We start from the raw sequence: 15,305 nt of genomic DNA on the forward strand, positions 1-15,305 counted from the left end.
GAATAAGAGACATAGAATTATACAGAACTAAGAAAATACTTTTTTTCATGTAAAAGAGAAATTTATAAGTTGCAAGTCTGAGTAATGCAGTTAGACTAACTTTGAGACATCAAAAATGGACTGAGTCAGTCACACAGCTGAATGAGAAAGGTTGTTAAAGAAAAACTTTACTTCAAGAAATCATCAATATTGCTCCTGACACAGTCAGTGTTTGGCTGAAATATTGTCATTTATGTCTCCTTTTAATGCCTTTCCATTTAGAGCTAATTTCAATGAGAATTATCTAAAGTATCTATTTATAAAAACTCCCTGTTAATTTTATCCATTCTGCATTTCTAGGACTATTTCTGGTACTGGCACATAAGGCAAGACATAGGTGTCATTCATATTTCTAACATATTCCCTTTTGAAAAAATATCAATCACATTCTGCTTCCAATTTCTGTATTTTTAGAATATGCAGAAATTGTCTGTGCATCATCTGCCAAAAAGGGATGGTAAGTTTATTTTAAAGCGTAGACCTCTTCCTTTTGTTTTTATATTTCTGTAGGTCATCAGCTACATTCTTCTCCATTTATTCCCAGTAAATCTCAATTAATCACAGCACAAAGCATTGCCTTAAATATGAACAGGAAGATTTGTGAGCAAAACTGTGGGATTTCTTAAATTTTACATCTATTTCAGTGTCTACAGTTCAAGTGTTACCTGTGCAATATCTCAGTTCTTAATTTATTCCACTTCTCTGTTTCCAGCCGAGACCTCATTTTTATCTTTATTTAGTGACAAAACTTGGTCTCTTCCATCCTTCCAGCAAAGCTCTGGTGCACTGAGTCCCATTCCAGAGTCAACAGCCACTGTCCCCCCTAGCACACCTTCAGCCTTAGTAGGAGCAGCCCATACAGATCTCCTGAGGGATAGGTTTGTTACAGTTTTTGTACAGTTTTAACATCCAATCAGGTGAAAAAATAGTCCCAGTGATGACCATTTATTCATTATTTATTTATTTAAGGATTTCCAAAACTAAATATTGCATGAGCAGAAAATAGTATTTTCAGAGATAAATGCTGAGCCTGCCTGTCCTTTCCAAACAGCCCTTCCTATGCCCCAGGATGGCATTTCAGCCCAGCCTGGGGCCAGCAGCCCCTGCTCCAGCACTGTTATGAATCATGCAAACACTTAAATTTTCTACCACTGTCTAAGAAAAGCTTTTGATCTTTACTATACATTTAAACATCTTTCTCTTCAAATTTCTGAAAGCTTCCTATTTCACTAGGAAATTTCTTGCCTCATTTGTGGGAAAGCAAGTGCCATAAGAGGAAGAGACATCATTCAGACATGTATTTGAGAAAGTGGACAGATGTAGGAAATGTTTGGTGCTGTTTTGACTTTTGCTGCTACTGAAAAGAGATCAGTTCAGGAGACTGAGAAATGTAACTACAGGATACTACCTTGGAGGATGCACTGGCTGGGATTTTACAGTCTACAGGCATTTTCTGTCAAATATACTGTCCACAAGGGCATGGCCAAATAACAACAGAGAGTATTCATGGTATTCTGAAGAACTGCCAAAGAAAACAAGCCTGCAGATTACCCATTATTTGATGTTATGCTGACATTTTTCACATGAACAGGGTTTTTGGAACTGAAAATTAAAGTATAAACATCTAAGAATGGATTCTAGGCCAGGACTCCTGCTTTCTATTCAAACCTTGGTTATGGTTTTATATCTTTGCTTATTTACCCATAATGCAAAAAAAAAGTTAAGATTAAAAGCCATTGCAGTTAAAAGAACAATATTTCCCACTGCTTTTCAGTGCACCAAAAAAAGTACTTTTGTTCCTTGGAATTGCATAGAAGTAATAGATTTGGGTTAAAATCATGTCTTGAACCATCTCACTTCACAGCTCACAACTATGTAAAGCTACTTATAAGAAGAAAATAATATAATTTACCCAGAAGACTTCCCACTTGTTAATCTATCACAACAGGAGTGTAAAAGCTGGAAGAGGTCTGACAGTTCAAAAGATACAGGGAGACTTGGAAAGGCCAATATTTATAAAGAAACCCTAAAGCTCTCTGTCCAATCCCTGCTTTGGATGCAAGATGGGTAATAGCAAAATGCAAATGACATGGAGTACATGATTCAGGAATCCTAGAGACTTTGTTAATCTTTTGTTCATATGCTGCCGCAATAATAGCAAGTAAAGAAGTGTTTGGAATAGCAGGAAGGCAAAGGCAGTGGAAGACACCAGAGGGATTCCTTCCTGTCAGGCTTGGCTTTGCCAGGCTAAACAAGCCCAGCTCCTGCAATCACCAGGTGCTCCAGCCCCTGGACCACCTTGGTGTTCCTCAGATGAACTAGCTGAAACGTGTCCTTTTCCTTCACATTTCCTGGAGCTAAACAGGCAGGAGGAAGAAGGGAAGGAGCATCGTGCCAGGCACGACTTGCTGGCAGAACACGAGAGGCAAAACCACTCCTGTACAGTGTACAGCAATTTTAATTTTAGTTACTTTGTTCTGTTCATTCTCATGAACAGAACCCAAAACTGCAAACCTTGAATAAAGTGTTGCAATTTTCCAGTAGAGGTTGCTACGAGCCATAAACATCATGGCACTAAAACTGATAAACGTCTCACTTTTTTTTTTTTTTTTCAGTTTGGCAGCTGCTAAACCAGTATTACTCAAGGTATTTATCAGTGTTGTATACTCCTGCTTATCCAAGACACAATGCTGGATTTCTGGTTTTTGCTCAGAGATCAATAATTCTGATGAAATTCATGACAGTAGGCCCTGGATATTTTCCCTCTCTAATGGAAAAAGAGACAGATTTTGTTTTGCTCTTTCTGGTATTTCCTGTGCATCTGAGGTTTTCTACTTTCATTACAGATGAAGGAAGAAAATACATTTCCTTCAGTATTTTTAACTTCTGAACTTTACTGGGATAACACGCTCTGAAAATGAGAAACAGAAAGTATTTTATTTCTTCTCTGTCCCGTTTTCATTGATTTATTCAATATTTAATATTATAAAAATAATCTTTGTGGTGACTTGGAAGATAACTTAAGGCTGGTTAGACAGGACAAGTTATTAGGGCCATATTGCTTTCTGAAACTCAAAGATCAATGGGTGTCTCAAAGTAAGCACCCAGAAATGTCATGCTCTTAAAACTTTGGGAACTCTTGAAAGTCCAGTGAGTAGATTGCATTAGCCCAGGAAGTAATAAATATGAGCTGCACAAAGAAAATGTACAGTGCAATTGCAGTGGTAATGAATAAAAACCTCAAGACATCCTGGACTGCCTATAGAGGAATGACAGACAGGAGGACTCAAACTGGGCACAAAACTGTTCTTTACAAAGAGTTCAGAAGCAAACAGGAGTGTTCAAGGATGAAGAAACTCATAGCCACAAAGCTGACACAGGAGTGAAACTGAGACCAGTGCTTGTGTGACAGCTCAATACAGTCTTGCTGCATTTCCTCATCAAAAAGCAAATCCCTGATTACTAAGGGCTTTCTAAATCTCCAAGCTAAGGGAACAGATTTGTTCACTCAAACCAGGACTACAAATGCAACCTTACTAAATTTGGTGGAAAAAAACATAGTTGACCATACAAGAGAATTTCACAGTCACTCTCTGAGGTGTAACTATCATAATTAGTTCAATGATCACACAAAAAACCAAAAACAATAAGGTGGAAACATATTAAGGATAAATCAGTGAAAATGCAACTGAGCGGTTTTTTTTCAGATGCCAAGAGTGCAATCAGCACTAAAATCACTGTTGTATTCTATTCGTCTTAGCTGAATGTCATCTAAGAAATTTTCAGATCTGGAAAAGCATTCAAGAGAATTTTTTTAAATCCTCAACTCCTTTTCCAGAATGTGCAAGTCATCAGCAAACATTTTTTTAACTAGTTGGTCAAGGCAAAACTGTAAGGCTTTCTGAAGGAAATAAATCCTTTATTAGAAGCTGTGTGGCTATAAGCTGGCATGATCTTTTTTTTTCTTTGAAGACCAGAACTACAACTGCCTTCATGTCAGTAGGCTCAATGATACATCAAAAATAAAATTATACAAAAGCTGTTAATTCTTATTTAAAACTGACATGAAAATTATTTATGTTCTTACAGTGCAACATCTTCCCAAAATGTTTTTCCATTCGTAGCTGTGGTCTGAGCTGCAGTCAAAAAATGCCAACACGTTATTTCACTTCATAACAGCAAGGGAAAACCTCAAGGATTATGTGCCTTCTTTTATGTATTTTCTGCAGAAGAATATATTTTTTAAAATTGCTAATAAGAATTATTGCTTTTAAGATCTATAGAGATTAATCAATTTATCACTAATGTATGTATATTTTACTTTTTTAATACAAAGAGGGGCTTTCATGGAAACAAAGATCAACTGCTTGTGTTGTTTTGAAACCCTTTGTGTCTGGCCAAATCAGTTATTTTCCCTTTATCTTCTTCTTTTATAAGTCTCTCTGTGCAGTCAGCACTAGGGCATTCAATTCAGACTACTGCAAAACCACAGCAAAAGTAAAAATGAAGGACAGCACTCTCACATCCTTTCCTTTGCTCCCTTCTTGCCCACTCTTGCACAAAGATTTCAGCAGTGATGCATTACCACAATATTCAGTCTCCATAAATCAGTAATATTGTCAGGGTATTTTTTCAGTTTTGCTATCCATGCCATCAGAAATGCAGAGCTTGCTCTCCGAGCAGGAGGCCTGTGGAAAAAAGGCTGTCTTCATTCAGCTCTTCTCTGCAAATATGGAATCACAAAATCCCAGAGTGACAGGATGGGTAAGTTTGAAAGGGATCACAGTGGGTCATCTGATCCAAGCTCCCTGCTCAAGCAGGGTCATCCCAGAGCACAGAATTGTATCCAGATGTTTCTTGAATATCTCCACACCCTCTCTGGGAAATCTGTTCCAGTGCTCAGTCATTCACAAGTAAAGTTCTTCCTCATATTTAGATGGAACTTCCTCTGCATCACTTTTTGCCCATTGCCTCTTGTCCTGTTGCTTGGCACCACTGAGCAGAGCCTGGCTCCATCCCCTTGGCACCCTTCTTTCAGGCACTGGCAGAGTTTGATGAGGTCCCCTCTTAGTCGCCTCTTCTCGAGGCTGAACAGGCTCAACTCCCTCAGCCCATAAAGTGCTTCATACTGATTTCAGGCTTCATACTGATTTCAAGCAAGCAGCAGCCCTTTCCCACCTGGTTGCTTGTATCCACAGCTTTTGCCAAAACGAAGGGAAATGTGTATGCAATTAAAATTCCGCTTTCAAACAATTTCTTTCTTTCAAACTGCCCGGCTATGTAAACTGCTCAGTTGTACATGAGATATTCAGGAACTGAAATTTGGTTGCATTTGCATTGAATCTGTATTTTTCCCAGACTTCTTTGGTTCACCTTTGCAACAGCTTTCCCAGAAGTGTCATCAGTAGCCCTACCACCTCCTTAAAGCCATCCTGAGAATTCCTGGAAATAAGTTTTCTTCTTTGTTGGCCTCAAACAGTAAACACTCATTTATAAGCTGGCCAAACATCTAAAGTATTTTCTTCATATTCTGGATGGGCCAGTGAAAGTTCATTTTGTTTCAAAATGCAGTCAGAAATCTGACTTATGTCAAACAGGTGAAAGAAGTGTTAACCAGCTTTGGGGTTTGTGGGGACTTTTAAATTAAACCTAAATGCTTATCAGCACTTATCTCAAGTACACAGATGGTCACGATTTACACTTTGCAATTCTGTGCCTGTAGGGAGCACACAACCTAGAACTTACATCTGCCCTGCAGATCTGTGAGCAGAATTTTGTCATTAAAAAAGTTGACTACATTGACTACCAATAAGCTCAAGTTTCATTGAATGTTTAAATTTTTCAGGCCACCAGATAATCAAATAGTGGCATCTCTATTAGGATTGATAGCAATGAAGAACACAAAAATCCACAAGGCATCCTTGGCAGGCATTTGGTGTATTTTGTGAAGAAATAAAAAACAATTTAAAATATATGCTTTAAAAAAGGTAAAATTTTCTGTTTAGAGGACAGAAAGGAATATTTTCAATGAAGGCATGGCTATCTAGTTAAAGTTGTCCTAGAGACAACACCAGAAAAAGATGGGAGATCAGTGCAAGATGTCATTATTTTTAAATACAATCCAGATAAATCTTTTAATCACTTCTCCAAACTTCCACTAGTATCTTCTTCTTTCTCTGCCTGACTCATGCCTTTCTTTATTGTACATGAAACTGCAGAACATGTTTTTGATACTCAACTCTGAACACTTAAAAAAAAGCATAAAGAATTATTAGCTTTGATTCTCCTTCCTCAGTTTGACTCAGAATTAGTCTCTCACAGTCTAGAAGACATGTGGATGTAATCAGGATCATTCTTTGAAATCCTGTTTGTTTGTATTTCATTCCACTGATAACCAGTCAGGCAGTCTATGGAGTTGTGGACAATTTCCATTTGTGGTCACTAAAATTTGCCATGCAGCTTCCAGTGCAGAGTAAGATTCAGGGATGAGGAAGCCAGCCTGCATATCTAGATTCACTTCTGTGACAGATGATCTTGAGAAACATAGCTCCAGTTTTCCCAGTTATATCAGAAGGCTTTGCTCCAGGTCTTACAGCAAAAGCCATTTCTACTTATCAGGAAGACAGTTCAGACACCGTGGAAAAGAAGGGTCACCACCAGTCCGCTCTCTCCTCCTCAGTTAGCAAGTAACTCTTCTGGCCCACTGTGGTTCTTTCCCAAATCACTCTCACCACCCTCTGTAGGTAAAGCTCCATCAGCCACCACTGTGATCAGAGCTGGTGTGAACACAGAAAACCTCCCAAGCAGGAGAAGCCAGAAGGCTGGAACTCAGCAGACACACACCCCGCTTCCTCAAGGAAGCTGTTTGCTAATGTCAGTGCTGCCACAAGCTGTCACAGCACACCAGCAACTAGAGGCTGTGCAGCTTTAGGCACTCTCTGCACTTCAAGTAGCTCCTCAGGTGGAAAGTCCCTCTCTCCCTGCAGCAGCCATCCACTAGAAATCTCCCCAAAGACAGCTATTAATCCTCACAGTAGATCTCATTTTCCTCACCAAAAGCCTTGCAGGTTGAATTTCCTAAAAGTTATTCACACCTCAGACAGAGGAGGCATCTCCTGCTTTCATCCTGCCACCTCTAGCCAGCACAGCCCAAACACCTATTAGACTATTCCCATTCTAATTGACTTTTGATACCTGGCATTTCCAGGTATATAAATATATCAGTCCCACAATGCCTTTCAAAAAATTAATAGACACATACATTTTCAGTAGTTTTATTGAAAAATGCCTCTTTCATTTCAGAAATAAATAATATAAGGCAGTGAAATTCACAATTTGCAGTTAAAATATAAAAGCAGCAATTCTATATCCATAGTCTTGCAAACAATTTCCAACTGCTTTTGGTAACTAAGAAACATTGTATTCTGAAAAAAAAAATCCATACTAAATATACAACATAAACATGCAATTCCATCTCTGCAGGATTGACTGCAATTTGGCATAAATGTAACTGTGTCTACAAACAAGGAGATTTCAGGCATTATTAAACTGTATCCAGTTGATACAATGATTTCAGCTACTTAATGTTTGTGGTGTTTAGAGGAGATGTATAAGAGCAATAAATGCTCTGCAGATTGTAACTCAGAATAGAAGAAAATTACAATGATACTGGAAGGAGAGGGAAATTTTTGTTTCTTTTTAACTAGATATTGCAGACCTGTGATCTGACTGAATTGAAAACATGCATTTGAAAAAGAAGAAAAATGTAGAGCTAAAGCAGACAGTCCTTAGAAAATTTGCAACAGCTCTGTGGTTATTTTTGTTCTGGTATTTTGGTTTTCTTTTTTTTTTTTTAATGCATTTGTTTTTACATCATTTTAATGAAAAGGCAGCACTGGGATAACTGAATGCACACCTTAATCTGTATGTAACCACTATAAGCAACAGTATTTTACAAGCATTTCCAGAGCAACATGAAGTGTTTGGGTACACACATTGCTATCCCCACATAAGCGAGATACAAAACAAGGGTGAATCTGGTATGAAAAGACCAGAGAGCCTTATTGCAAAAGGAATGACACTCTGTCCCTGTGTGTATCTGCAAATGCAAGCACAGCAAAAAAACAAACAAAACAAAAAAAAAACAAACCACCAAACAAAAAAAAACCCCAAAAGAAGACACAGATCTTTTACGGTTTTGTTTTTGCCTTTCTCGACAGTGATCTTTTCCAGCGCATGTGCTCAGGGTATTCTGGTGAATGCATTTCAACTCCATAGTCCTCATACTCGTCCTCTCTCCTTTCTGACTCCATAGGTACTATAAAGGGTTCACCTTCAGGCTGATAGGGTCCACTTTCAGGCACGTATGGTTCTGGTTGAAAATAGTTGTCCGATTGAACACAATAGTTATCGCATGTCTTTGAATCCACATATGCAATGAAAGTTAGTCTGTCTACATAATGTTAGTTCAACCTTATTTTCACATAATAAATATATAAATAGTTAGTTCACTGGGGGTATTTCTCAGTTTTGCTCATGAGTGCTTTTTGGCAGTAAAATAATAAGAGGTTTAAAATTAATCTTGAAAGGCTTTGTATTTATAATACACAAAACAGTGCAGAAAGAGTCATAAATTAGGCAAGGGACAAATCATGGTAAAACTATTAAAATAAAAACCAAACAAAACCAAAAAAATAAAATAAAATTACTATTTTACAGCTACTTCAATAAATCTAAGTGTTGGTCTTTATTTTAAACTGCATAATTAATAGAAGACATGGAGCAGGTAAAATGAAAAGATGGGTTTGGCATATACTAATTTTCTCTGAGAATGGGAAATAAGTGTAGACATAACTATCACCAGCGGCAATATACAGTACATGTCATTTTGTCGTGCTGTTCCTCGTAACAAACCGAGTTACAGCTGGTGCTTCAGGAACACCAAAAACTACAGCAAAACAGAAGAAAAATTATTATAAAACTTTGGTATTTATAACTGCAGTTACAGATCCAACAAGATTACACATAAAAAAGGTATATGCCCCAATTCAGACATGTTGGTAACAAGAAACAGACAGGTAGGTTTCATAAGTTGTCAAAGATGTTATTCTGGCATACAGCAAGCAGCAGCAGGCTTTTATGCAAAAGTATCACTTAGAGTTGTTAACAGATTTTAGTGGATACAGTCCCATACAAATCATCTACAAGCCACAATTAGTTTACTATTTACATAAGTTATTTCTCATTTTCCAGGTTAAATCTGTCTCTCTTCTAATGGCATTACCTTTGCTGGTTAGTAGTTTTACAAGCCTCCTTCGCCACTGAGGTTTTTGGTGGTCTAGGTCTTTTTAAAAAAAGAAAGACTGTCTATTTTATTATTGAAATGCAATAGGCTTAATGAATTGACGTCACTGTCCTTTATCTCATTCAAGAGTTGTGTTAGTAAAAGTATCTCCCCGTTCTATGAGGTCAACATGGTTCAAGAACCATATCCGTGGTGAAATATCCATACGGACTCATTCTCTAATAAGCACGTGCGCAAACATCTCAGAAACAGGATTTTCATGTATTCAAACTGTAAGCAGCACTGGCGACTTAGAAAATGTGTTAGCCGAAACCTGAAACAGGTCAAAGATGATGTTAGTCTTTTAAAAGTCCATCTGATGTGCAAAAACATACTTTCATCCAACTAAATATATAACAGTTAAGTCTTAGGCATATATTTATATATGTATACATAGCTGCTTGCTAGAAAGAACACTGCTGAATCACATGTACAATTGTCTTTATTTTTTCATTTAAATAAGAATTTTTTGTGAGATCTGCACAACCACCTGGCTCTTTAACCAGTAGCACTGAGTCTGCAAGTGTGTACATATATATATATATTTTCTTTCCTTTTTCTTTTCATGGATACATGCACAATTACACTAACAGCAAACCATATCCAATAGTATTATCACATACACTAATTTGAGATCTGGCAAGGCATACATATTAATTTGTTAACAATACTGTGGTCCTGCAGGATCCCCATGTGAAAATATATTAGAATCTTTCCAGTCAAAAATTGGTGGTCACTGTGACCCTTCATTTTGGTCCCAGAAGCAGCCTACTGCTTTGACCTACATCACAAAGTGGAAAGCTTATATGACTCAGGGCTTATCAGAGGCTCCATGGTATTTAACTTGGTAGATATCATAGGACAGTGGTGCTTTTCAGTTGTCTGCACTGTTATCACCAAATGGATTTCCTGTGTGGAAAATTTTTATTTCAGGTATCAATTTTGTATAAATAATCCTGTCATGGCTCAAAAAGAGACACATGGAAACTGCCAACCACAGCATTCCTTTTATTTTTCAAGAGAAACATGGAGAATTCAACCTTGTTCTGAAGACGGTTGGAAGGGGTGGTGATAGAGGGGGGGAAAAAAGAAGAGAAGAAATTGGTCACTTAAATCCTATGAGCAACACTACCAGCTAATAACCATCTATATTAAAAAAAATAAATAAACAAGACTACAATGTTTACTCACTACTTCCTCTTTAAAACCAGCCATGCATAACATCAAGTAATCCTACACCAAAGTCTAAATGGCTGCTCATATACCTGCACATTACAATGAGGCAGGCCTGCTCCCTGCAGCCATCTCCTCCTGCCTCAGAATGTTCAGGTCAGCAGGACTGTCTCACGTAAAGCAGCTCGATATGAACAGCCACATCTGAGAAGGCTATTAGGGCAAGGTTAGGGTTAAGTTGTTCATGACGTACCTGGGAATCCTTGGCCATTGTAAGGGATGCTAGCACACTGGGATGAATCACAATAGCCTGGTGGCCCTGGGGGACCCCGGATACCCGCATTCCCAGGACGGCCTGGTGGCCCTGGTGGTCCTCGTGATCCTGTGGACCCTGGTGGACCAGTTCTAGATTCTCCTTGTGGACCTAATTTTAGAATTGAGAGGGAGGTTGGGAGGTTGTTTTCTTCAAGAGTCATCTTGATAAGACAACTAACAATACTACTGTCTAGACTACACTGCCCAGGTTGTCTTTGGTGAGAAAGCACTCAGACTTTATTGCTATATGGCAGTCAATAGAAAGAAAAACAAAAGAAATCTAGAAATGTGACTCATCGTGAGTTGCTTCCCTGTGTGTGGCTTAGTTAAGTATTTATTCTTAGAAACTAATTTAGTAAGGTTTGAGCCAAGTAAGAAACATCAATGTATTCTCTGGTTAATTTCCCCTTTGTGTAAGATATGGTGATCTCAAGGGAAACTACCAGATTAGACAAGCACACTGGATTTCAATTAAAATATAGGAGTACATCAATTACACTGCCCAGTAGCCCCAGGGTAGATGAGGTAATGTTTTTTTTGGAACCAGTCTTATTATAGTTAGCAGAAAAGTAAAGCTTCAAGTAACTGGGGCTATAATTTGCTGTAAGCATATTATGGGGCAATGAAAAGCCATTTTAGCCTAGCAAACTACAAGCAGAAACAAGTGATGCAGCTGATTTATGCCAAGGCATAAACAAAATTTCATAATGCAAAAACCAAAACTAATAAACAAATAATATCTCTATTATCCAATAACTCTGCATTTGGGAGTATTTTGTAGTCCAGCAAGTAAAAAAACCTCCTAGGTACTACAAAAGAACCATGTGATAAGACATATGAAAAATATCTGCCAAATATTTGAACAATGTATTTTCATGAAACACATTTTCCTTAACAAGCATGCCAGATGACTAAATAAAAAGATAAATACCTATTAGCTGTGTCCAAAAATCTTTCTAAATTGCTATTTTTGGGGTGGTTTCCTAAAAATTTATTAGAGTAAACTCTAATACATGTCAAAAGCATGGAGTGGACAAAGGGTGTTCATTCACCATATCTAGTCTGGTTCTCTATAAGGAAATATTTGCTTCTCTCCTACTTTTCTGTAATCTGATAAAACCAAAAAGATTTACCAGGTGGTCCTGGCAAACCTCGTGGTCCTTGGGATCCAGTCCCTCTTTCACCTTTCTCTCCAGGGATTCCTACAAAGTAAAAAAAAAGGCAGTGAAAATCAAGAAAGGAAACTACCTCAACAGATATTTCTTCACACTCTCTCACTGACATTAATATTTACTTCCCATGATTTAGTGCAACAAGAGTGGTTAAAATTTATGTCTTACAGATGTCCAAATGTAAATTTGGGGAAATAATTTGGATATAAATATAGTAACCCAAGAATAAAATAGGATATAGATGCAACTTAGCATGAATAAACTTCCTCAAACATAGAAAAGTTTTGAGATACTGAAACACTACAGAATCTTCTTATTTTAAACTACAATCACAAAGGTATTTTCAGTCTTGCACACTTCTCCTATAAAGTACGGTTTACACTTTCTAAGGAACAGTTACAATGAGAAAAATTTAAGAAATTCTTCTGAATTCCTTGATTTCTTCCTAGCCTTTTTAAAAGAGTCTATAAAATATATTCTTGAAAACATAGCAATGAGCCTGTGCTGTAGTAGAGTAGTGGAAATAAGTAAAGACCACAAAACAGTACACTACAGACACCCCTTGTGACTGCAGTGATCCAAGATAGCCATAAAGCAGGTTTACCCATATGTTCACATCGCTTCCCTCCCTCTGAATATTGTAAAGAGCTAAGGATGTTGATCTAATTCTTGAAAGTTTTATACTTGCTAATGACTCATTTTCTCTCTTAATCAGTGTTCTATTTTGCAAAGAGTTGTGTTACTCCAAACAGCCTTTCAAGATGCAGCTGTTTAGTGCCAGAAGAAATATAAGAACATTTGCTTTCCTGGGATATTATGTGGAAGTCTCAGACAGCAGCCAAAACCTTATACCAATTTGAGTTTCATGAAACTTGAGCAAGAGAGAGACAGGAAAGCACTGATCCAGTCATTCTTGTCCTTCAGTACAGCAGTGTCCCTCAGGCAATCCAGCTGGCCTAGCAGGGCTTCCTAGTCTGACATGGTAAAGGGAGCAGGCTGCTCCTCTGGCAGCCTCTGCACTCTGCCCACAGTACAGATGCCTTGGAATTTATTCACCTCTTTCACCAGGTGGTCCTTGGACCCCAGGAGGTCCTGGGAATCCTGGTCTTCCTCCAGGTCCAGGTTCCCCTCTTGTCCCAGCAGCTCCTGGGGGACCAGGTGGACCCGGTGGTCCTGGCTGGTTTCGGTTCGAATAATAATCATTCGGGATTTGATTCAGCATTTGATTGAACCGGCTCATTTGACCTTCGAAAGAAAATAAAAATGTGAAATGAGTGAAAATATTTATCAGAGTGGGAAGGAATAAAATGTTATCTCTCTTCATTAAATCCTATTCTTGTTCCCATTAAATAAATTAGTACAGACTAATTAGAAAGACTTAAGATGAATGTCTGATAAGAAGGCTGAACATAAATGGAGGGAGAGGGTCAGGGAGGAAAGGTACAGAAGCTTCTGGAAGCCAATGACATTAAAAACATTATCATATCAAACGTTATCATTGAAATAAAAAAGAGGCAATTTTTTTACAATACTCTTGCTCTTCGAGCTCTATTTAGAGGCTATTTTTACTATGAAGAACAGAAAGGATTTGCTCCACTTCTAAAACTGTAGTAACACATTTCTACATACTTTCAGACCTCTGCAGCTACCACAGGCAATATAAATTAATAATTAAAATTATTATATTATAAAGTATAATTATTATATTATAATTATTATAAGTTAATAATATAAATTATTCATGTGTAGAGTTAGTAGCACAGTCGATGAAGCAATTTTCTTAAGCCTGCAGGATGCACAGGCTTGTATATATATACCTTCTGCATTTGGGCAAATTTCTTTTCCAAAAAAAAAAAGATGTGTGAACAAAAAAATCATTTTTAAACTATGCAGGAAGGAAGCCTTAATGGAAAAATAAATCTGATTAGTATAATGTGTCAGTCCTAGCATAACACAAAGAGATCAGCTGAACACAAAAAAAATAAGGTGAGAATGCTTTAAGAAATGTTAAAAGATCTTGAACATGATATGCTTGTTCATAAGCCTAACACATTCAAAAATGTACTTTACTTTTTCTGTGATGGCTAACTAATAGATATGTTTTTATTAGCAGCCATCATAGACATTTTACAGGACATACTGTCCCCCTCCCTGTACACACACACTCCTAATGATCCAAAAGGTATATGTGTTTTCCCCAGTCAGCATTTACTCTTGTAATAGATAGCATATTAAAAACTAATTGCCTCTGTCTTTCTTGGCAGGTTTACAGATAGCAAAAGCACTGCTTCAAGGTGAGAGAAAAAGCCTCTGTAGAGAACAACAACTTCATGGGCTGTAAAGCTGCACTATGTGGCAGTAGAGGACTGAAATTCAATTCAAAGTCCTTTTCCAAATAAATATTGTTTCTAATTGCATAGCTCCAGTGATTCTGTGCACAGTATTTACCCAGCACTCATCTGTCTTTCCCTGCTGGCAAAGTGCCTGCAGTAAGCATCTTTTTTCTCACTGATTCCCTTCTATTGAAGATGTATCTAATGAGAAAATATATACTGATTTTATTGCAAAGATGAAGTAATTTTGGACCAAAATGACAAAGGGAACCTCATCAGAATTTCATGTGTATTTCCAAAGGTCACAGATGAGTTCCAACTCAGCTTATTCTGTTATTCTGTGATTATCAAGCTAGCCCCTGGATCTGGCAAAAAATTGCTGCTACATTCTTTCCACCAAATCATTTGCATTGGACAGCTAGGAGATTGGTCAAGCTCTTGCTGTGCTCTGTGGCCAATATCTGTCACTTCAAATTTAAACCATTGTTTTCTCTTTTTAAGATAGTAGTTAATGACTTGTATGGGATACAAAGGAAGCAACACTTTACCACTTTACCATTTATCAGTTGTTCACAAACTTGTCTTGCAACTGCTCGCATCATGTTTTGAGAAGCAATATCACCCTAAAAAATCAAATGCAAAAGAAGTGTTTCATTAGCAAGTGTCTGCACTTTTAAAGACATAGTGTTTAATTTTAAAATTATCAGAAGAATTTACTTTTAAGCAGACTTACTCTGTCACCTTTTTCTCCCTTCATTCCAGGTGCACCCTAAAATAAATAAGTAAAAATTAAGCAACTGAAGGATTATGTTATTTCACCCCAACTATAAGTTTGAGATGTGTAATTCTAGAAAAAGTTATCCAGAGATGACACATAAGGAGAGAGTGCTTATTCTATTTATAACAACAGCTTTCCTCTTAATTCTCAAC

The 15,305-nt window shown here is 37.4% G+C and overlaps 1 protein-coding gene across 9 annotated transcripts in view; it reads right to left on the reverse strand.

The window, feature by feature from the left end:
- Positions 1-7,297: 7,297 nt before the first annotated feature.
- COL12A1 (collagen type XII alpha 1 chain) overlaps positions 7,298-15,305 on the reverse strand; it is a 99,338-nt gene continuing 91,330 nt past the window's right edge. For 7 of the 9 annotated variants that reach the window (XM_056487020.1, XM_056487022.1, XM_056487027.1 and 4 more), the window contains 6 exons: positions 15,109-15,144; positions 14,932-14,998; positions 13,099-13,287; positions 12,004-12,072; positions 10,809-10,979; positions 7,298-8,410 (listed from right to left, as the gene is read on the reverse strand). In XM_056487020.1, the coding sequence (XP_056342995.1) occupies positions 8,229-8,410; positions 10,809-10,979; positions 12,004-12,072; positions 13,099-13,287; positions 14,932-14,998; positions 15,109-15,144 (714 nt within the window). In that variant the 3' untranslated portion in view covers positions 7,298-8,228. Of the gene's footprint in view, positions 10,429-10,808; positions 10,980-12,003; positions 12,073-13,098; positions 13,288-14,931; positions 14,999-15,108; positions 15,145-15,305 lie in introns of all 9 variants that reach the window. The other 2 variants (XM_056487025.1, XM_056487024.1) reach the window with 2 other exon arrangements.

This window comes from Oenanthe melanoleuca, chromosome 3 (assembly GCF_029582105.1).
Source record: "Oenanthe melanoleuca isolate GR-GAL-2019-014 chromosome 3, OMel1.0, whole genome shotgun sequence".
Taxonomy (NCBI): Eukaryota; Metazoa; Chordata; class Aves; order Passeriformes; family Muscicapidae; genus Oenanthe; species Oenanthe melanoleuca.